Source organism: Oncorhynchus mykiss, chromosome 7, assembly GCF_057628025.1.
Source record: "Oncorhynchus mykiss isolate SJ-2025 chromosome 7, ASM5762802v1, whole genome shotgun sequence".
Classification (NCBI taxonomy): Eukaryota; Metazoa; Chordata; class Actinopteri; order Salmoniformes; family Salmonidae; genus Oncorhynchus; species Oncorhynchus mykiss.
In genome coordinates this window covers 23856721-23879949 of record NC_143028.1, presented here as the reverse complement: position 1 = coordinate 23879949, position 23229 = coordinate 23856721, and the positions used below count along the sequence as shown (strand labels likewise).

Sequence of the window (23229 nt, the reverse complement as noted above, 5' to 3'; positions counted from 1 at the left end):
ATATTCACATGGAAATCAGTCGCCTATTGGATGACATCACGACTTCCCACCAAGCCAACTCTTTGAAGGCCTTACTAAGACATCACTCACTCCTTCTAGTTTCTAGTTCTAATCACGGGAGGACGTCATGAACAATTCATACAGTACAAAAATATATTCAAGTGTAGAAAGCCCTTTTGAAAATCACACATTAGTTCAACAACTGCATAGTTTATGTCCCTGTTTTATAAGATAGTACTCACTGTATTTACTGGTGTTAATCAGTTCTCCAGTCTTCTCTGTCCTCTAATGTGACAGTAATCTCCCCCTCTTCATCCTTCATTCCAAAAATGACTTCATTTTCTTATGCTGTGACAGTAACCTCCTCCACTCCAAAAACTGCATCTTCCTCTTCCTCTTCTTCTTTCACAGTTACAGCCTCACCCTCTACTTGTTTTTGAATTTTAACAGCCTCATCTTCCTCCTCCACTTTCACCAGAGCTTCTTTCTCCGTCCAGCAGACCTCTTCTTTAGCAGGAGAAGAGTAACTTAGTGAGCTCATGGTCGGGGATAATAGCTAGCTAGCATTAGCGACTAGAGCTAACTTAACCAGTGATAGGGTTGCGTCAATCGAATCTGGTATCAGGATAAGTATGAAGCGGAATCATCGATTGTATACTATGTACTTTTTATTAGCTAAGCAATAAGTTATCTAACAAAATAACAATTTTGTTATCTAACAAAAGACCGTTTGTTCTTGCAACACTACGTTCTGAATGTGCCCCCACAACTCATTGCACAGTTCCTGTCTTCATGTTATTCTGTATTTTTCCATCATGAGAAAAGCCCATGGCCCTGAAACTGTTAACAATGTCTCAAGTCAGCTATGTTGCATAACACATAATCGTCACACAAGCCAGCTAGTTGACTTACAATGTAAAATATTAAATTAAATGCGGTAGCTAGTTGTTTCTACATAAGTATGTTTAAATCATAGTGGCAAATAAACCATGAAATTGTCTAAAGAACTTGAACGTTCCGACTTTGTTGGCTACCGAGCTAACGAGGTGGCTGCAGTTGTTGAAGAAGCCTTCCGTCCACTAGATTATACGTCACAGTAGAAACATCGCCTGAAAGACACATATCGCCATCTACTGTCTGGAGGGAGGAAACGCAGTTGAGGAGGAAAACTTTTTTATTTATTTTGAATTATAATATTATAAAGCAGTTTAGGGAAACATTTTTCTCTCTATTAAATTAGAATATTATATCAACACGTACAAAGAGCAACAAGTGTTTGATTAGTTCAGATTTTTTATGAGAATTTTAAACAAACTCTACATCTACTCCATATCTGTATTCCTGATTCAGTCAAATAACTAGATATCAAAATAAGCACCTAGCTATTGATACCCTTGATAAAGATTAGCAAAAATGACTGTATAAAATAAACAAACATTTTTGCTAATTTATTAAAATAAACAGAAAAATCACATTTACATAAGTATTCAGACTCTTTACTATGTACTTTGTTGAAACACCTTTGGCAGCGATTACAGCCTTGAGTCTTCTTGTGTATGACGCTACAAGCTTGGCACACCTGTATTTGGGGAGTTTCTCCCATTCTTCTCTGCAGATCCTCTCAAGCTCTGTCAGGTTGGATGGGGAGCGTCACTGCACAGCTATTTTCAGGTCTCTCTAGAGATGTTTGATCGGGTTCAAGTCCGGGCTCTGGCTGGGCCACTCAAGGTTATTCAGAGACTTGTCCTGAAGCAACTCCGCAGTTGTCTTGGCTGTGGGCTTAAGGCTGTTGTACTGTTGGTAGGTGAACCGTTACCCCAGTCTGAGGTCCTGAGTTCTCTGTAGCAGGTTTTCAGCAAGTTTCTCTCCGTACTTTGCTCTGTTCATCTTTCCCTCGATTCTGATTAGTCTCCCAGTCCCTGCCGCTGAAAAACATCCCCACAGCATGATGCTGCCACCACCATGCTTTACGCCAGGTGAGACGCTTGGCATTCAGGCCAAATAGTTCAGTCCTTAGGTGCCTTTTGGCTACAAGCGGGCAGTCCTGTTCTTATTACTGAAGAGTGGTTTCGGTCTGGCCACTCTACTACAAAGGCCTGATTGGTGGAGTGCTGCAGAGATGGTTGTCCTTCTGGAAGGTTCTCCCGTCTCCACAGAGGAGCTCTGGAGCTCTGTCAGAGTGACCATCGGGTTCTTGGTCACCTCCCTGACCAAGGCCCTTCTACCCCCATTTCTCAGTTTGGCAGGCGGCCAGCTCTAGGAAGAGTCTTGTTGGTTCCAAACTTCTTCCATTCTAGAATGATGGTGACCACTGTGTTCTTGGGGACCTTCAATGCTACAGACATTTTTTGGTACCCTTCCCCAGATCTGTGCCTCAACACGATCCTGTCTCTGAGCTCTATTGACAATTTCTTCGAACTCATTGCTTGGTGTTTGCTCTGATGGACATTGTCAACTGTGGGACCAACTGTGGGACAGGTTTAATCATAAACAATATGATTTCATGTGGCATAAACAAAAACTCTCAGTAAAAAATATGTCAGAACACAGCGACTTTATTCTCTCATGTGATTTCAGGTTCTGTGACTGGGAAAATGTCCTTCCACACAGAGAGAGAGAGGAGTGATAGGGCTTTTTTGGTGTGTCTTCTTATGCTCCTTCAGACTCCTTAACCAGACAAAACTCTTTCCACACTAGGAGTATTGGAAAGGCTTCTCTCCTGTGTTTGTCCACTCATGCTCCTTCAGGCTCCCTAACTGAAGAAAACTCATTCCACAGTGGGAACAGTAATAAGTCTAGTCCCTCTCATACCAAAGACAGAGTATTTAGTTAAATACTAAGAAGAGAACTGAATTAAACCTTCATAAAATAAAACTGTCTTCCTGCGAGACTAGATTCCTCAAAAACCTGAAGTCAGTTTTCAGAACATTCCATAATTTCTTAACTTGGTGGCTGCCCTAATAATAATAATAATAATGCAGAACATAAAATCTAATCTTACTCTCATGTTTATGACAGAGCTCTATAGGCAAAGGGAAAGGGGGATACCTAGTCAGTTGTACAACAATGCATTGAACTGAAATGTGTCTTCCGCATTTAACCCAAACCCTCTGAATCAGAGAGGTGCGAGGGGTTGCCTTAATTGACATCCACGTCTTCGGTGCCCGGATTTTCTTCTGTGTGTATTCTCTCATGCCTTTTCAGGGTAGCTAACACGGTAAAACTCTTTCTACACTGGGAACATTGGAAAGGCTTTTCTCCTGTGTGTGTCCTCTCATGAGCTTTTAGGTCCCCTACTCGGGAAAATCTATTTTTACACTGGGAACATTGGAAAGGCTTTTCTCCTGTGTGTATTCTCTCATGCTCTTGTAGGTGCCCTCTCTGAGTAAAACTGTTTCCACAATGGGAACATTGGAATGGCTTTTCTCCTGTGTGTATTCTCTCATGCCTTTTTAGGTTACTTAACACAATAAAACTCTTTCCACACTGGGAACATTGGAAAGGCTTTTCTCCTGTGTGTGTCCACTCATGCTCCTTCAGGCTCCTTGACTGAATAAAACTCATTCCACAGTGGGAACAGTGATGAGGCTTTTCTCCTGTGTGTATTCTCTCATGCCTTTTCAGGTTAGCTAACACGGTAAAACGCTTTCCACACTGGGAACAATGGAAAGGTTCTTCTCCTGTGTGTGTCCACTCATGAGCTTTTAGGTCCCCTGATCGGGAAAATCTCTTTTCACAATGGAAGCAATGGTAAGGCTTTTCTCCTGTGTGTATTCTCTCATGCCTTTTCAAGTTAGCTAACAGGGTAAAAATCTTTCTACACTGGGAACACTGGAAAGGCTTTTCTTCTGTGTGTGTCCACTCATGTGCCTTCAGGCTCGCCAACTGAATAAAACTCATTCCACAGTGGGAACAGTGATAAGGACTTTCTCCTGTGTGTATTCTCTCATGCCTTTTCAGATTAGCTAACAGGGTAAAACTCTTTCCACACTGGGAACATTGAAAAGGCTTTTCTCCTTTGTGTATTCTCTCATGCCTTTTCAGGTTATTTAACACAGTAAAACTCTTTCCACACTGGGAACAGTGATAAGGCTTTTCTCCCGTGTGTGTCCTTTCATGAGCTTTTAAGTCCCCTGATCCGGAAAATCTCTTTTCACATTGGAAGCAGTGGTATGGCTTTTCTCCTGTGTGTGTCCTCTCATGGTGCTTTAGATTCCCTAACCAGCGAAAACTTTTTTCACAGTGGGAGCAGTGGTGTCGTCTCGCTGGTTTGGGCATCTCTGGGTCTGGTTCCCCTGAAGGACTCTTCCTGCTGTCAGAGTCTGGTATCTCTCCTGCCAAAGACAAACAGAGTATCTCGTTAAACAGAGACCTGAATGAAACCTCCACATGATAAAAGTGTCTTCCTATGAGGTTTAATCTAGACTAGATCCCTCAATAAAATAGCAGAACTGGTCATCACAGAGTGGCTGTAGTGCTTTGTAGGCTGGGTAAATCCTTTTAAATTCAATACATTTTTGACAGCATCCCATTTGATTTGAATAAAGCTTTCCTTACATGTTTGCCTGTGGAAGAAGTGGTAAAAACATTAATGAGATATACAGTACCAGTTAAAAGTTTGGACAAACCTATTCTTTCCAGGGTTTGTCTTTATTTTGACTATTTTCTACATTGTAGAGTAATAGTGAAGACATGAAAACACATATGGGATCATGTAGTAACCAAAAAAAGTGGTAAACAAATCAAAATATATTTTTGATTCTTCAAAGGTGCCACCCTTTGCCTTGATGATAGCTTTGCACACTCTTGGCATTCTCTCAAATAGCTTCACCTGGAATGCTTTTCAAACTGTCTTGAAGGAGTTCCCACATATGCTGAGCACTTATTGGCTGCTTTCCTTCGCTCTGCGGTACAATTAATTCCAAACCATCTCAATTGGGTTGAGGTTGGGTGATTGTGGAGGCCAGGTCATCTGATGCAGCACTCAATCACTCTCCTTTTTGGTCAAATAGCCCTTACACAGACTGGAGGTGTGTTGGGTCATTGTTATTTTGAAAAACAAATGATAGTCCCACTAAGCGCAAACCAGATGGGATGGCGTATCGCTTCAGAATTCTGTGGTAGCCAGACAGGTGTGTGCCTTTCTAAATCATGTCCAATCAATTGAATTTACAACAGGTGGACTCCAATCAAGTTGTAGAAACATCTCAAGGATGATCAATGGAAATGGGATTCACATGAGCGCAGTTTAGAGTCTCATAGCAAACGGTCTGAATACTTATGTAAATAATACTTATGTAAATAATAATATTCTGTTTTTTCTTTTTAATAAATGTGCCATTTTTTTCTCCAAACCTATTTTCTCTTTGTCATTATGGGGTATTGTGATGTCATTATTGGAAATTGTGTGTAGATTGGTGAGGATTAGTATTTATTCAATTCATTGTAGAATAAGGCTGTAACGCAACAAAATGTGGAAAGAGTTTAGTGACATAAATAAGGGATTAAATACATTTTTTAAATATCTCTCAGATAGGACAGACACTTCAGAACAACTTACTTTAGATGTTCTGGGGGAAACAATGTTAGTATGGTTACTGTTGTTCCATGTTGTGAATGTTATCCAATGTGTTACTATGGGATATAGCATATAAGTTGGGACAAGGACATCCTCAGACAGGGCTTAGGCTGTAAAACTATCATTTAGATCTGATGATTGGTCAGGCCCATTCATTTTCAATGAAGAGAAGCAAAGCGGGCGACATGAGCAAGGCAGGACCAAAGTTGGGGAAAGCTGAAAGTAGATTTTTTGAGGGGGGAATTTTTTTTCTTTTCTTCCCCGTTTCTCCCCAATTTGTCCCATTGCTGCCCCTCCTGTACAGACTCAGGAGAGGCGAAGGTTAAGAGCCATGCGTCTTCCGAAACACGACCGTGCCAAACCGCACTGCTTCTTGACACACTGCTCGCTTAACCCAGATGCCAGCCGCACCAATGTGTCGGAGGAAATACCGTCCAGCTGGCGACCGAAGTCAGCGTGCATGCACCCGGCCGCCACAAGGAGTCGATAGAGCGCGATGGGACAAGGACATCCAAGCCGGCCAAACCCTCCCCTATGGGCCAATTCAAATGTGTGCCGCCTCATGGGTCTCCCCGGTTGCGACACAGCCCAGGATCAAACCCGGATCTGTAGAGCGACGCAGTGCTCTGCCACTCGGGAGGCTGTCTCTGCCACTCGGGAGGCTGTTGATACCTAGCACTACCTATTATGCTTGCTAGTGTAACGGATGTGAAATGGCTAGCTAGTTAGCGGTGTTCGCGCTAAATAGAGTTTCAATCGGTGACGTCACTTGCTCTGAGACCTTGAAGTAGTGGTTCCCCTTGCTCTGCAAGGGCCGTGGCTTTTGTGGAGCGATGGGTAACGATGCTTCGTGGGTGACTGTTGTTGATGTGTGAAGAGGGTCCCTGGTTCGCGCCCGGGTATGGGCGAGGGGACGGTCTAAAGTTATACTGTTACACTAGCACCACACGAGAGCGAAGCTAGCGTGGTTATCCACATGTTTTACCAATAGTATAAACACCCTGTTACCTGCAAGCTCTTCCTCAACAACAATGCAGTATTCAATATTAAAAGTAAAGAAATGTTTTAAAATGCAGGCACCCAAGACTAAAGATTCTATTTTAACAAGCAAAAACAAGAATCTTATCAAACTCGTGTGGTGCAGTTGAGTTGTGGGTGTCAGAAATAATGTAGCTATTTATACAGCAGGAATTCTGATAAATAAGTTGTAGCTGTGACGAGGGCTTGACCTCACTGGCCAAAGAAAACATGTTCCCAACCTTTTCATGTGGTTGGATCACGTTGTGTATTTACAGTGTTTGATGTTGTGTTGTCATAACCTCCGGGAGGAGAGAATGGATGTTTACCCTGGGAGATTCCATGCCAGCGGAGCCCAGAAATATTTATAATATCAGAACAATCCGAGATATCAAAAATATTTTCATGCTAGGCTGGTGCGTGTGCACGCGTAATGTGTGGACTAGAGGTCGACCGATTATGATTTTAACGCCGATACCGATTATTAGAGGACCAAAAAAAGCCGATACCGATTAATCGGCCGATCTATTTAAAAAAAAATGTATTTGAATGTAATAATGACAATTACAACAATATTGAATTAACACTTATTTTAACTTAATATAATACATCAATCAAATCAATTTAGCCTCAAATAAATAATGAAACATGTTCAATTTGGTTTAAATAATGCAAAAACAAAGTGTTGGAGAAGAAAGTAAAAGTGCAATATGTGCAATGTAAAAAAGCTAACGTTTAAATTCCTTGCTCAGAACATATGAAAGCTGATGGTTCCTTTTAAAATGAGTCTTCAATATTCCCAGGTAAGAAGTTTTAGGTTGTAGTTATTTATTATAGGAATTATAGGACTATTCCTCTCTATACCAATTGTATTTCATATACCTTTGACTATTGGACGTTCTTATAGGCACTTTAGTATTGCCAGTGGAACAGTATAGCTTCCGTCCCTCTCCTCGCCCCTGGACTCAAACCAGGAACACATCGACAACAGCCACCCTCGAAGCATCGTTACCCATCGCTCCACAAAAGCCGCGGCCCTTGCAGAGCAACTACTTCAAGGTCTCAGAGCAAGTGACGTCACCAACTGAAACGCTATTAGCATGCACCCCGCTAACTAGCTAACCATTTCACATTGGTTACACCAGCCTAATCTCGGGAGTTGATAGGCTTGAAGTCATACACAGCTCAATGCTTGAAGCACAGCGAAGAGCTGCTGGCAAACGCACTAAAGTGCTGTTTGAATTAATGCTTATGAGCCTGCTGCTGCCTACCACCGCTCAGTCAGACTGCTCTATCAAATCATAGACTTAATTATAACATAATAACACACAGAAATACAAGCCTTAGGTCATGAATATGGTCAAATCCGGAAACGATAATTTCGAAAACAAAACGTTTATACTTTCAGTGAAATACGGAACCGTTCCGTATTTTATCTAACGGGTGGCATCCATAAGTCTAAATATTCCTGTTACATTGCACAACCTTCAATGTTGTCATAATTACGTAAAATTCTGGCAAATTAGTTTGCAACGAGCCAGGTGGCCCAAACTGTTGCATATACCCTGACTCTGCATGCAATGAATGCAAGAGAAGTGACAATTTCCCTGGTTTAATATTGCCTGCTAACCTGGATTTCTTTTAACATTAATATGCAGTTTAAAAATATGTACTTCTGTGTATTGATTTTAAGAAAGGCATTGATGTTTATGGTTAGGTACATTCGTGCAACGATTATGCTTTTTTTGCAAATGCGCTTTTGTTAAATCATCCCCCGTTTGGCGAAGTTGGCTGTCTTTGTTAGGAAGAAATAGTCTTCACACAGTTTGCAACGGGCCATGCGGCCCAAACTGCTGCATATACCCTGACTCTGTTGCACAGAATGCAAGAGAAGTGACACAATTTCCCTAGTTAAAAGAAATTCATGTTAGCAGACAATATTAACTAAATATTCAGGTTTAAATATATATACTTGTGTATTGATTTTAAGAAAGGCATTGATGTTTATGGCTAGGTACACGTTGGAGCAATGACAGTCTTTTTTTGCAAATGCGCACCGCATCGATTATATGCAACGCTAGATAAACTAGCAATATCAACCATGTGTAGTTAACTAGTGATTATGTTAAGATTTTTATTTATTTATAAGATACGTTTAATGCTAGCTAGCACCTTACCTTGGCTCCTTGCTGCACTCGCATAACAGGTAGTCAGTCTGCCACGCAGTCTCCTCGTGGAGTGCAATGTAATTGGCCATTCCGATTAATCGGTCGACCACTACTCTACACATTATAAGCTAAGTATCTCTGTGTTGAAACAGACTAACGAGACCCTAATGTAAATCAAGCATACAATAACACATTATAAACATCAATTTGTTAGGGATGTTGGATCCAACATGGAGCACAGCATAACTGTCTTTACCAGAGTAATGAATGAAGATGCACTTTGGTAGTTGTTGCATGTCGTGATGTTTGTCATGTGACTGTCATTCAGAAAATGATTTCTGGGATCAGCTGATGATAGTTGAACATGTGACTAACTAAACAGCTACAGTATTAAGTATTGTGTGTAATTACTGAAGAACCGTGTTAATGACAGTATCCATTTGTGTGTTGTGAATCAACTTAAGGTTACTCTCGGATTTAGCAAACTCTCAAATGATTTAGGATTTATGTGCCCATGAAAACTGTTTTCCCAGCGTAACATAAGGAGACATTAAATGTTACGTAGTTAGGGAGCATTTCAACGATCTGAATACAACAAACTGTCCGATTTTAAGATCCAGTATTTAAGTTGAAGTTTTTCATATGACAAGCTTAACGTTATGACTATAACTACTGCTGGAGGAGGGAAACGAGGTACAACATACTATTAAATCCACATGTTATGACTATAACTACTGTTCCCTGAAGGAGGGAAAATAGGTACAACATACTATTAAATCCACGCCTCGCTGCAAGCCCCACCCTCAACAGGTGATGAGCGTGAGACTCTGATTTATTCCTTAAATTTAATACCGCACTTCACCGACCCAGGAAATGGCGGGGCCAAACAGGTGTTGTAACTCGTTCATAATTGGCAAGCAGATCGGTAGAAATAGTAAGATAAATTGGCACTCCAAATGGAAATGGAAAAAGGTTGCCAATTTTAACGGAAACTTCAGGAGCATAACGTCAGAATATACGAAGGCCAGCAGCAGGTGGGGAATTGGTAATTTTCTTCTGGTTATATTGATCTCTGGCTTCCTCAAGTCATGTGTGTTATGTGCGGTTTACTTTATCCAACAGAAGTTTCGTAATGCTTAAGTTATGTGGACACGTGACATACCGACAACTTTGATTTAAAAAAACTGTAGGAGTTATCTCCAGATCGCTATGCATATTCATGCTAGTAGCTTAGCATCTCTCTCCATTGAATACAGGCGGTTGACGTCAACGACACTCATAATATAAACAATAGATTACAATAACAAGATGGATCCACCAATCCAAAGAAAGGATATGTAGGAGACAGACAACCCGCAGTGCCGCTTTGTGGACAACGACTCTCCTTGTCAGGGCGGAGAGACATCATGTCAGAATATCCATTATTGTTGGTGTAGCCAACCCAACTCTCACATGGCACTATTGGGGGGCACGGTATGTAGTAAATCATCACGACATTAAAATCACTACATGCCGTGCCCCCCAGTCTGCGGTCAGCAGATAGACCCTTCTCAAATATATATGTTAAGTCACTTTTTGGAAACGGAACGGAGAAAACAAGGGATAGCTTGCTCTCTACGTCTGATTCTAGACATATCAGTCATCATCTTAGGGCCCTCCGTTGAAGAGGTATTGACGAACCAACTCAGAATATCCAAAGTTAAAAACACATTTAAGGCGGTACTTACTGGTGTTAATCAGATCTCCCATCTCCTCATCTTTCAATGTGACTGTAATCTCCCCTTCCTTCTTCACTCCAAAAACTGCATCCTCTTTCTCTGCCTCCTCTTCTTTCACTGAAACGTCTTCCTCTTCTTCTTTCACTGTAACAGCCTCACCCTCTACTTCTTGTTTAACTGTGACATCCTCTTCTTCCTTCTCCTCTTTTACGACAATGTTCAGCCCCAGAGTTTCTTTCTCCGTCCAGCAGACCTCCTCTTCTTCAACAGGAGAGAAGTTTAGGGAGCTCATGTTCAGGGATGTTAGCTAGCTGGCTATCATTAGTGACTAGGCTAGTGCTAACTTAACCAGCCAACTACTATAGCTGACTAATACAAAATAACGTAATATTAAATAGTTTAACAAGTAGATATGACAGAAGTGTGTCTAAAACACAGTAGGTAATATACACCGAAAGCGTACAAATAGCTGGAATCTTTCAGCTATGTTGGCTAGCAAGCTACCGGGGTGGTTGGCGAGCTGTTTCTGAAGAACCGTCCACTAGATTATACGTCACGCTTGCAGCGTCGCTTGAAGACGCACATCGCCGTCTGCTGACTGGAGGGGAAACGCAGTTAAGGATCATATTTTATTTTCAGATAAAGTTCGTTTTAAATGTAGTTAATAAATAAATAAAATACTTTAGTTCAGTAGTTCAGACCCCTTGGCTTTTTCCACATTTTGTTACCTTACAGCCTTATTCTAAAATTAATTAAATATAAAATGTTCCTCATCAATCTACACACAATACCCCGTAATGACAAAGCGAAAGCAAAAACAGAAATACCTTATTCACATAAGTATTCAGACCCTTTGCTATGAGACATATTACAGACATATTCAATCTCTCCCTATCCCAGTCTACTGTCCCCACATAATTCAAGATGTCCACCATTTTTCCTGTATGTATGTATGTATGTATGTATGTATGTATGTATGTATGTATGTATGTGTGTGTTTTATTTAAATAGGCAAGTCAGTTTAAAACAAATTCTTTATTTACAATGACGGCCTACCCTGGCCAAACCCGGACGACACAGAGCCAGTTGTGCAGTGCCATATTGGACTCCAAATCATGGCCAGATGTGATTCAGCCTGGATTCGAACCAGGGACTGTAGTGATGAATCTTGCACTGAGATGCCTTAAAATATTGCGCCACTCGGGAGCCCGGAAAGCAAAGTTAACTGAACTAAGTGACTATCCGTCATCATGGAGTGCTTTGAGAGACTAGTCAAGGATTATATCACCTCTACCTTACCTGTCACCCTAGACCCACTTCAATTTTCTCACCGCCTCAATAGATCCACAGACGACGCAATCACACTGAACACTGCCCTATCCCATCTGGACAAGAGGAATACCTATGTAAGAATGCTGTTCATTGACTATAGCTCAGCATTCAACACCATAGTACCCTCCAAGCTCTTCATTAAGCTTGATGCCCTGGGTCTGAACTCCGCCATGTGTAACTGTGTCCTGGACTTCCTGACGGGTGGCCCCCCAGGTGGTGAAGGTAGGAAAAAACACCTCCACGCCGCTGATACCCACAAGGATGGGTGCTCAGCCCCCTCCTGTACTTCCTGTTCACCCATGACTGCATGGCCACGCACGCCTCAATCATAAAGTTTGCAGACGACACAACAGTAGTAGGCCTGATTACCAGCAATGATGAGACAACCCACAGGGCGGAGGTGAGGGCCCTGGGAGTGTGGAGCCAGGAAAATAACCTCTCGCCCAATGTCAACAAAACAAAGGAGATGATCATGGACTTCAGGAAACAGCAGAGGGAGCACCCCCCCTATCCACATCGATGGGACGCAGTGGAGAAGGGTGAAAGTTTAAAGTTCCTCGTCGTACACATCCCTGACAAACTGAAATGGTCCACCCACACAGAAACGTGGTGAAGGACAGCGACTCTTCAACCTCAGGAGGCTGAAGAAATTTGGCTTGGCACCTAAAACCCTCAAACTTTTACAGATGCACAATTGAGAGCATCCTGTCAGGCTGTATCGCCTGGTACGGCAATCGATACTGCCTGACGAGGTCTGACCAACGCATGCTCCTTTTGCTTCATGCTCCTTTTGCTTCATGCTCCTTTTGCGAAAGTGGCACTACAGTCTCCTGGTAAAAAAACACTGCCAAAAAACCCATGCAAATTGTTGGAAGTGTGTCGATTTTATGGATCTACTTTTGATGAAATAAGGAAAATATTCAATTTACTTTTAGGGAAAAGATTGTACAATAAAACCGGATTAAAAGTTACAATCCCCACTTGCTCCTTGATTATCGATAATAATTCTGGGCATTCAACAAAACATATAGCGTCCTCCATTACTCTGGGTACAGCCTACCTCTGAAAGCAATCTGCACAAACCTGGTTACATTCGACATATTAAGCTTTTGCCATTATAGCCAGTTAGCAGGCATGCTGTAACGTCTCTTTTGCCAGTCAAAATGATTAAACAACTGTTACAGTGGCTTAAATGAAGGAATGGAACACTACTAGATTCTAAATAGAGGAAATTATGGAATGGACACTATTAGATTCTAAATAGAGTAAAGGATGGAATGGAACACTATTAGATTCTAAATAGAGTAAAGGATGGAATGGAACACTATTAGATTCTAAATGGAGGAAAGGATGGAATGGAACACTATTAGATTCTAAATGGAGGAAAGGATGGAATGGAACACTATTAGATTCTAAATAGAGGAAAGGATGGAATGGAATCACTATGTAGCATCTGAAAAATAGTTTATATGTCCGAACTTAGAATCAAATAGACTTCCCAGAAATAATATGGCATTTACTTTATTTCACCTTTATTTAATCAGATATGTCATTTGAGAACCAATTTGCATTTACAATGACAATCTGAATGAAGCAATACTAATATTAATCTATTGAATAATTAACATGTTTGAAATATCCCAATTATATAGTGAACAACATTTAGGGGATTACACTTGCATTCAATCAATCTTAAGTTCATAATCAAAACGTATTTTTAAAACAATTTTAATCCGATTTTCGACGTGATCATGTCTTGAACTGGAAAAAAAAAATGTTGACCTATTTTTCAGTATGATTTAATTCATACAATATGATTTAATGTAGCATGAACAAAAACACAATTTCTCAATCAAAAACATAAGTCAGAACACAGCCTCTATTCTCTCGTGTGATTTCAGGTCCTCTGACTGGGAAAATGTAATTTCATAATGAGAGCAGTGGTATGTCTTCTCCTCCTGTGTCTTAGTATGTCGGAAAAGCTTTTCTCCTGTGTGTATTCTCTCATGCCTTTTCAAGCTCCCTAACCGGGTAAAACTATTTTCACACTGGGAACATTGGTAAGGCTTTTCTCCTGAGTGTATTCTCTCATGCACCTCCAGGCTCGCATACCGCATAAAATTCCTGTGTTTTCAGGCTCCCTAACTGAGTAAAACTCTTTACACAGTGGGAACAGTGGTATGGCTTCTCACCAGAGTGAATTCTCTTATGTATTTTCAGGTTCCCTAACCCAGTAAATATCTTTCCACACTGAGAGCAGTGGTACCCGGTCTTCCTATCTTCTGTGTGTATTTCTTCATGTTGTTTCAGGTACCGTAACTTGATAAAACTCTTTCCACAGTGGGAGCATTCGTAAGGGTTTTCTCCTGTGTGCGTTCCTTAAACCACTTAAAACTCTTTCCACACTGGGAACAGGGGTGTTGTCTTGCTGGACTCCCCTGAAGGAGTCTCCCCGCTGTCAGAGTGAGAGTCTGGAATCAGACAGGTGTTCTACTCCGCTGGTCCCTGTCCTACCAAAGACAGAGTATTTAGTTAAATACTAAACAGACAACTGAATTTTTTTATTTATTTTACCTTTATTTAACCAGTCAGTTAAGAACAAATTCTTATTTTCAATGACGGCCTGGGAACAGTGGGTTAACTGCCTGTTCAGGGGCAGAACGACAGATTTGTACCTTGTCAGCTCGGGGGTTTGAACTCACAACCTTCCGGTTACTAGTCCAACGCTCTAACCACTAGGCTACCCTGCCGCCCCAATTAAACCTCCATAAAATAAAACTGTCTTCCTGTAAGGCTAGATTCCTCAATAACCTGAAGTCAGTTTTCAGAACATTCCATAATTTAATAAAAAACATAATAATAATAATGTAGAACATAAAATCTAATCTTGCTCTCATGTTTATAGCAGAGCTCTATACTAGGGAAAGGGGGATACCTAGTCAGTAATATTAGATAATGTCTTTAGGCTGAACAGAGCTCTATAATAATAGATCATGCCATGTTCTAGGCTGAGCAGAGCTCTATAATAATAGATAATGTCATGTTTACAGGCTGAGCAGAGCTCTATAATAATAGATAATGTCATGTTTATAGGCTGAACAGAGCTCTATAATAATATATAATGTCATGTTTATAGGCTGAGCAGAGCTCTATAATAATAGATAATGTCATGTCTTTAGGCTGAACAGAGCTCTATAATAATAGATTGTCATGTTTATAGGCTGAGCAGAGTTCTATAATAATAGATAATGTCATGTTCTAGGCTGAGCAGAGCTCTATAATAATATATAATGTCATGTTTACAGGCTGAGCAGAGCTCTATAATAATAGATAATGTCATGTTTATAGGCTGAACAGAGCTCTATAATAATATATAATGTCATGTTTATAGGCTGAGCAGAGCTCTATAATAATAGATCATGTCATGTCTTTAGGCTGAACAGAGCTCTATAATAATAGATGTCATGTTTATAGGCTGAACAGAGCTCTATAATATATATTGTCATGTTTATAGTCTGAGCAGAGCTCTATAATATATTATTTTTATAGGCTGAGGCCTTAAGTGTCCCTGGACCAGTTGAAGCCCAAAGATCCAGCACCATATTTGACAGTAGGTACGGGATCCTGTTCTGCATTCTAATTTAGACTCTAAACCCACTGGTGTTACCATGGAGCTCTATGTTCATGTCATCCAAGACATGTAAATGACTGGAGACAATAAAAGGCTAAACAACATTGGTCATTGGATTGAAAGTGGTGCTGTAGTCAGATTACTGGGAAATAGAGGTGTTTAGCCACGCCCACCAGTGGTGGGTTTGGTGTCAGAATGAGAACGCAGGGCCATCTCAGGCCCCACACTTTAACCCCATTTGAAAACCTGTGGTTTGAATTGAAGAGGGCAGTCCATAAGGACCTGGTAGGATTCTGTATGGAGAATTGTCTAAGATCCCTCCCAATGTGTTCTCCAAATCACACACCTACTCATTCAAGGGTTTTTTCTTTAATTAGACTATTTTCTACATAGTAGAATAATAGCGAAGACATCACAACTCTGAAACAACACATATGGAATCATGTTGTTACCAAAAATGTGTTAAACAAATCCAAATATATTTTATATTTGAGATTCTTCAAAGTAGCCGACCTTTGCCTTGATGACAGCTCTGCACACTCTCTTACAACATGATTCCATATGTGTTATTTAATCATTTTTATGTCCAGCACCTCTCTTAAACAGGTGTTCTACACTGCTAGCCAGCACCTCTCCTAAACAGGTGTTCTACTCCGCTAGCCAGCACCTCTCCTAAACAGGTGTTCTACTCTGCTAGCCAGCACCTCTCCTAAACAGGTGATCTACCCCGCACCTCTCCTAAACAGGTGTTCTACTCCGCTAGCCAGCAACTCTCCTAGACAGGTGTTCTAATCTGCTAGCCAGCACCTCTCCTAAACAGGTGTTCTACTCTGCTAGCCAGCACCTCTCCTAAACAGGTGTTCTACTCCGCTAGCCAGCACCTCTCCTAAACAGGTGTTCTACTCTGCTAGCCAGCACCTCTCCTAAACAGGTGTTCTACTCTGCTGGCCAGCACCTCTTTTTTTAACCTTTTTTTAACCAGGCAAGTCAGTTAAGAACAAATTCTTATTTTCAATGATGGCCTAGGAACAGTGGGTTAACTGCCTGTTCAGGGGCAGAACGACATATTTGTACCTTGTCAGCTTGGGGGTTTGAACTCGCAACCTTTCGGTTACTAGTCCAACGCTCTAACCACTAGGCTACCCTGCCGCCCCTCTCCTAAGCAGGTGTTCTACTCCGCTAGCCAGCCCCTCTCCTAAACAGGTGTTCTACTCTGCTGGCCAGCACCTCTCCTAAACAGGTGTTCTACTCCGCTAGCCAGCACCTCTCCTAAACAGGTGTTCTACTCTGCTAGCCAGCACCTCTCCTAAACAGGTGTTCTACTCTGCTAGCCAGCACCTCTCCTAAACAGGTGTTCTTCTCCGCTGCCAGCACCTCTCCTAAACAAGTGTTCTACTCTGCTAGCCAGCACCTCTCCTAAACAGGTGTTCTACTCCGCTGCCAGCACCTCTCCTAAACAGGTGTTCTACTCTGCTAGCCAGCACTCTCTCTCTTTGAAATTATTTATTTATAGCCATTGATTATTGAAGAATATAACACATGCCTCATGAGCTTAGTTCAACTTTTGTACCCCATCAGAACTCCAATAAGTTGTTTTTACTCCAATGTTTAGAAACAATGTAAATCAACACTGTGTAGCCTCAACGTGGTTAAAACTACTGTATAATGTTGATATCCTGGATGGTCAGTCCATAGGTTTGTCTATGAATTTGAGAGTAGTTACATTTCTCCAGCCCCATCCATCATCTTATTACCAAAACAGTGGTGGAATTACAGCTTTGTTATTGTTTCAACTGTAGATGGGTTGTGTGGTTTTTTTAAACAGCAACAAAATGGCTGCCCAGAGACTTGGTTTGGTTAACAGCTGAGGGATGGGGGAAGGAGAAATGTAACCACTCAAATTCATAGAGAACGATATTGTAGAAACCGTAACCCAACCCCTATCAACCTCGTCAAGAAGTTCAGACATCTTGGCATAACAGGTATAAAGTGTTGGCCTGACAGTCGCTGGACCCAGGTTTGAGTTCAGCTCAGGGCTACCCCCTGAATTCACTACACTATGAAAACAAAGACTGCCCATCCATGATGTCATAATGATAGTTTAACCAGGTTTCTAGGATATATAGTATATTCTAGAATTTATCCATGATGTCATAATGATAGATTAACCAGGTTTCTAGGCTATATAGTATATTCTAGAATTTATCCATGATGTCATAATGCTAGATTAACCAGGTTTCTAGGCTATATAGTATATTCTAGAATTCATCCATGATGTCATAATGATAGTTTAACACGGTTTCTAGGCTATATAGTATATTCTAGAATTCATCCATGATGTCATAATGATAGTTTAACACGGTTTCTAGGCTATATAGTATATTCTATAATTGCCCGTGAAGATTTCCTATGTGGGCAAATTATTAGAGCTGTTGATAAGTCATTGTATAATATTCAGCCAATTTTTTTCATGCCATTACATTAAAGGCAAGACATACCTAGATTCAATTACATTCATGAATTCGTTTGAAACCTTTGTTTTAAAACCTTCTCAAAGTTGGTACCTTGATGGATTTGTGAAAAATGTTTTGTCATAAAACACTTTTTATTTATTTAAATGTAACCTTTATTTAACTAGGCAAGTCAGTTAAGAACAAATTCTTATTTACAATGACTGCCTACCCCGGATGACGCTGGGCTAATTGTGTGCCGCCCTATGGGACTCCCAATCACGACCGGTTGTGATACAGCCTGGATTTGAACCAGGGTGTCTGTAGTGACACCTCAAGCGCTGAGATGCATTGTCCGCTGTGCCACTCGGGAGCCCCAAAATCATGTTCTCGTGCTGTCCCCAACTAAAATACATATTGGTCAACCAAGAGTCAGTCATCTGTTCTTTCTACCAATCGCCCCATGTGTTTTTATAAAATCAACCGTATGTACTGAACTGGAATGATGCTTTCAGCCGTTTGATTAAATAAGACACACAAATGACTGGAGGGAGCCAGAGATCAAGATAACCTAACCAGAAGAGAGAACAATTCTGCCATTATGCTCCTGAAGTTTCCGGTAATGGGCTACAAAGGCGGTCGGCAACGTTTACCATTTGGAGTGCCAATGTATCTTACCATTTCTACCGATCTGTGTGCCAGTTATGATTTTTGTATGCACATTTCCGTGGAACAGTTTCATTTAATTTATAATAGTATTGTGGCGAAATCCTGCACGGAGCCTTCACCATGCGCTGCCACTTTAAGAGCGCATGAACAGTAAGGAAGGAAGAAATAAAGAGAGCTCATTCAGCTCTTTGGGGAGGGGACTAACTGCACGACAGTTTGTGTGTGTGTGTGTGTGTGTGTGTGTGTGTGTGTGTGTGTGTGTGTGTGTGTGTGTGTGTGTGTGTGTGTGTGTGTGTGTGTGTGTGTGTGTGTGTGTGTGTGTGTGTGTGTGTGTGTTTTCAGTGTGTGTAGTTTAAAGTATTTAACTCAATCATCGATGTGATCTTTCTAGGTCGTGGTTGTTTTCGTTTGGGACCACGGCGGTTATGGATCGCATGGATTAGTAGCAAACCGGCACGCCTGAAGACCACAGCTAAGATCTCTCTTGTTCTCTTTCTCTTCCCTCTATTGTTCCAGTGCTTTACCCTGCAACAGACTCTCTATTTTTCAAATGCACTTCCCATTGAAGTTCATTAGAGCTGGACTATTATTGCCCTGCCAGAAGTATTTGGACATTTTAGTTAAAAGGGAGGTTGCTTGCAAGTTGTGTATTGTTATGTGAACTGTATTGAGGTGTACTAATGGCATGTGGCGGAGAAGATTGTGGACATTTTTAAGGCCTTTGTTTTGTCTATGAACACCCCCCACATTCATACCCTCTGCACTCATCCACTGGAAGATAATACAAATTATTGCAAATCCTCTGTCTTGGTTCCTTGTAGAAGTTGCTGTTAAATTGCTCTGCCATTTTTATTGGTTGTGGTATTCTTGTAGGGGTTACCCCTGTGCTGTGATGTGGGTAATATAGGGTGTGTAATCTCTTTTCTCTTCACTGGCTATCTGGTAAATAGGCTACACTCTAGGCAGTCTCTTCTGCTGATGTGTGTGGGTCTGGTAGTGGTACTCTCTATTCTACTAATTTCCTTTCGTCATGGTTAATACCTGCCTGGCGATCAGAGCATTACATTTTTTTCCCTTTTATGCCGAGTGGTTATCAAAAGGGTGAGAGCTGGAAATCTTTTACGAAAATACTTTGAGGAACTATTGTCATTCGCAATTGATTAGACTTTGTTTACTTGCCTTTTGAGGTGAACATTTTTGAGAAGCTCCACAACTCATTAGTGGTGGTATGTTAAGACAATCAAAAATACTATCAGACATCCCCAAATGGGCACATTTATAGGCCTACATTGTGTGCAGGCCAGGTAGACTAGTGCAACTTCTATATGTGTAATCAGGTGTCGTCCTTACTCGACATTGACAGGAGTGTTTCAAACAAAAGACAATGAATAAATTGACAACTGACGCATCTTGCGGGGTCAGGTCAAATCAAATGTTATTGGTTGTGTCTTTGGCACCATTAAAGTGAAGACTTGTTTTATCAAATCAATTCTCTGTCATTATTATTACGTGATTGACTAGTTTTGTGCCAATTTGGCAAACAATGTACAAACCCTCATTGTCAGGCTGATGTTAAAGCTAGCCAAAGAGCATTTTACTGGTTGAAGTGTTTTAAAAAAAAGTATAAAGCAGTTGATTTGCGATGACAAACATTTAAATTAAGCTGGACATTCAAACGAGCTTTACAATTATAATCCAAAGTAGTGTGAAATGCTCTCATGAGCAACCTGGAAATGGAGGTTACTTCCCTGAGTTTTCCTCCATTTACATTCAGAATACATTGTGAAAAACTAAAATCCTTGCTCACCATTTTTGCTCCAGGCAGATCTACTACATAGGGGCCTATATTGGAGACCAAAAGTCATCTGGCACACTGCTTAGAGTTTAAAAAACATGAATATCTTATTTCTAGTCTACAATCTTAGATCTTACTACTAATGTGAAAACAAGACAAAATATGACTTCTTGCTAATTGTAAGACAAATGTCAAATAATCATTACATTCATTACAGACGTCAATTGTTGTCATGGCTACGCTGTTGGCATCACCTTTTACAGTGGATTTCTGATATTGTGGGCGTTTAACCATCTGTATGACTTGGTCACGTCTCTCTCCTGTGTGAATGACAATCGTGGATCCTCTGGGCTGCCTCAACAACCCCATGATGCTGACAAGGCAGAGAAGAGTCTCTCCAGATCAGAACTCCCCAAGAAACACCAGCAGAGACCCACAGGGAAGATAATTCACCGCTCTGATTGTGGGAAGAGATTCCCCTCATCAGCAGGCATTAAAATTTAGCAGAGAATCCACACAGTAGAGAAACCTTATTGGTGTACTCAATGTGGGAAGAGTGTTGATATATCTAGCCATCTTATTGTACACCAGATAATACACACATGAGAGAAGTCTTATAGCTGTACACAATGTTTGAAGAGTTATACTCATTCAACCAGCCTGATATTACACAAGAGAACACACACAGGAGAGAAATCTCATATCTGTGATCAATGTGACCAGAGATACTCTGATAAAAGATATCTGATTAAACATCAGAAAATACATGCATGAAGAAGTTTTTTCATGATATCAAACATTGTAAAATGAGTATTTTAATGATGTCACAATGTAGAATGTTTTAACATTGTGGAAGGAGTATTTGGTTGCTGATTGTCTCAAGGGTGGCCAGTAAAAAAACGCTTTGTGTTTTGCTTTTAGCCAGTGCATCACAATTTATTTTGACGGCAAGTTTTTCTATATTGGAGATGAGTTTTGTTTGGGCTCGTTCCAAGGGGACGAGAGTTCTAGAAGCTAGTGAGTTTTAGGATTCTATAGAAAGAAAAAGAAAACATAATATACAATAGTATCATTTAGAAATGTTTTTTATTATATTTAATTGTTGACAGCCAGTAGACACCATGTTTATATTGTAGAAGGTGAAGCATTGTAGTTGATTATAATGTGAAATGGAAGTTAACTGTTGGTGGTGGAAACTTTTCCAACAAAAATATAGGATATATGTTACAGGCTTTGGTTTTTCTATTTATGTTTTGAGGTTGGATTGTAGCACGTATAGCTCGTTAGCACGTCGGACGCACTGATTGGCGTCACCTTGTTAGTCAGTATGTGTTACACCTGTGCTGGCTTGTCCATCTCGTTAGTGGGAAGGTGTTTCACCTGAGCTGGTCCAGGTTCTATTTAAGAGTGTCTGGCCCAGTGCTCCAGTTGTCTTGATAGATGTGGAGAGTCAACACCTTTAGTTGCTCCACCTTTGTGGTTTAAAAATGTTTTCATTTCAGGTTGAAGCTTCTTTCTGAAGAGAGCTTATTTTTTTAAATGAATCAATACAAGCAAACAAGATCGGTTCCGGGGATTGGTATGGCAAATACCTTACGATTTGCCTGGACTGAAAAGGAGATGGAGCCGTGGAGTAGAGAGACATTTGGAAGGACCATTTTGATGGGATGCCTCAGGATAGAGGTGAAGGAAGTGCTCTGCCTTCAAGGGAACCCTTAATGAGAAGGCTTTCGATGTGACGTTTCACAAAGAAGAAAAACATGACGAAGTAATGAAGACGGCAAAGGATGTGGAGAAAACGGGACCCCTGTGCCATTATGCGGTGACCAGCCTGGCGAAGAACAACTTCAGGGTGGTCACCGTAACCATGTACAATCCGCATGTGAAAGATGAAGAGGTGAGGGCCTTTCTGGGGAGATACATGGACAATGTCTCCTCAGCGAGGTACCTCAGGGACTCCCTGGGTTTCTGGAACGGGAGGAGAGGGTTCCAGGCGTTACTCAGGGAGTCCCCGAAGAGTGTGGATGGCTACCTCTATCCTCCGGCGATGTTCTCCCTGGGGGCTGACAGGGGAACACTCTACTATGCACGTCAGCCCCCGTTCTGCAGGCGTTGTATGGCCTACGGCCATATCCTGGCCTCGTGCAGCGCCAAGAAATGTCGTTTTTGTGGGTCGGAAGAGCACGAGGCCAAGGAGTGTGACGAGCCCAAGGCTTGCCACGGGTGTGGCTCAAGAGCACACCTGTGGCGTGATTGCCCGGCTCGTCACAGGTCATACGCGTCTGCAGCTGGGGGGGGGGGAGCGGGGGATGGGGGGAGGAAAGAAAGGACGCGTGCGGATTGCATGGATGGCACAGGGGAAAAGACGGCGCAGGAAGAAGATGGGAAGAAGGATGAGGTGAGAAGAAAGAGGCGAGGAGAAGAAAAGAATGGAACAGAAGGAGAGAAGAAAAAGGGGACGGAAGAAGAAGAAGGTGGAGGAGCTGAGAAGAGGGAGAAGGGGACTGGTACGAGAAGGAGTGGAAGAGGGAACGGGGACAGTGGTACGAGAAGGAGTGGAAGAGGGAACGGGGACAGTGACGGAGAAGGAGGGAGGAGTAGAGGTGGGAGGGGAGGGGGGGTAGATGGGGGGAAGGAGTGGGGGGAGGGGTTAGTGGGGATGGGACGTTGTGTCTCCCCGCTACCTCCTTCACCAAAGAAGAAAGGGATAAAGAGGGGGAGCTTGGCAGGAAGTGAGAGGGAGGGGGGTGTGGAGGGGGAGGGGGGGTTAAGAGAGTGGCGGGGGGGGGGAGGGGAGGGTAATTTGTCCTCCCGGTTTGCCTCAGCCCCTTGCATTTTAGTGGATGACTCCAGTGAGGGGTCGGTGGGTTG

The 23229-nt window shown here is 41.7% G+C and overlaps 2 protein-coding genes and 1 long non-coding RNA gene across 3 annotated transcripts in view; 2 read left to right on the top strand and 1 right to left on the bottom strand.

Moving 5' to 3' along the window:
- Positions 1 to 20047, top strand: part of LOC149982353 (uncharacterized) — a 28419-nt gene extending 8372 nt beyond the window's left edge. The window contains exon 2 of the long non-coding RNA XR_016497158.1: positions 18955 to 20047. This is a non-coding gene — a long non-coding RNA (uncharacterized LOC149982353). The remainder of the gene's footprint in view (positions 1 to 18954) is intronic.
- On the bottom strand, positions 651 to 11386 carry LOC110527622 (uncharacterized). Its single transcript, XM_021609024.3, has 2 exons — positions 10491 to 11386; positions 651 to 4334 (listed from the first exon to the last, which is right to left on the bottom strand). Exons 1-2 carry the CDS (start codon positions 10771 to 10773, stop codon positions 3139 to 3141), a joined length of 1479 nt encoding a protein of 492 aa, XP_021464699.3. The 5' UTR covers positions 10774 to 11386; the 3' UTR covers positions 651 to 3138.
- Positions 20048 to 21649: 1602 nt separating the features above from the next.
- LOC149982352 (uncharacterized) lies at positions 21650 to 22982 on the top strand. The gene is made up of 2 exons (XM_090242209.1): positions 21650 to 22865; positions 22900 to 22982. Exons 1-2 carry the CDS (start codon positions 22130 to 22132, stop codon positions 22980 to 22982), a joined length of 819 nt encoding a protein of 272 aa, XP_090098335.1. The 5' UTR covers positions 21650 to 22129.
- Positions 22983 to 23229: the final 247 nt, after the last annotated feature.

Excerpts from the sequence above, each read along its gene's own strand:
- LOC110527622 (XM_021609024.3), bottom strand. The coding sequence starts at position 10,773 with ATGAGCTCCCTAAACTTCTCTCCTGTTGAAGAAGAGGAGGTCTGCTGG. Across the intron at positions 4,335-10,490 it reads GGGAGATCTGATTAACACCA|GAGAGATACCAGACTCTGAC; the intron begins GTAAGTACCGCC and ends TGTCTTTGGCAG.
- LOC149982352 (XM_090242209.1), top strand. The coding sequence starts at position 22,130 with ATGAAGACGGCAAAGGATGTGGAGAAAACGGGACCCCTGTGCCATTAT. Across the intron at positions 22,866-22,899 it reads GAAGAGGGAGAAGGGGACTG|TGGTACGAGAAGGAGTGGAA; the intron begins GTACGAGAAGGA and ends GAACGGGGACAG.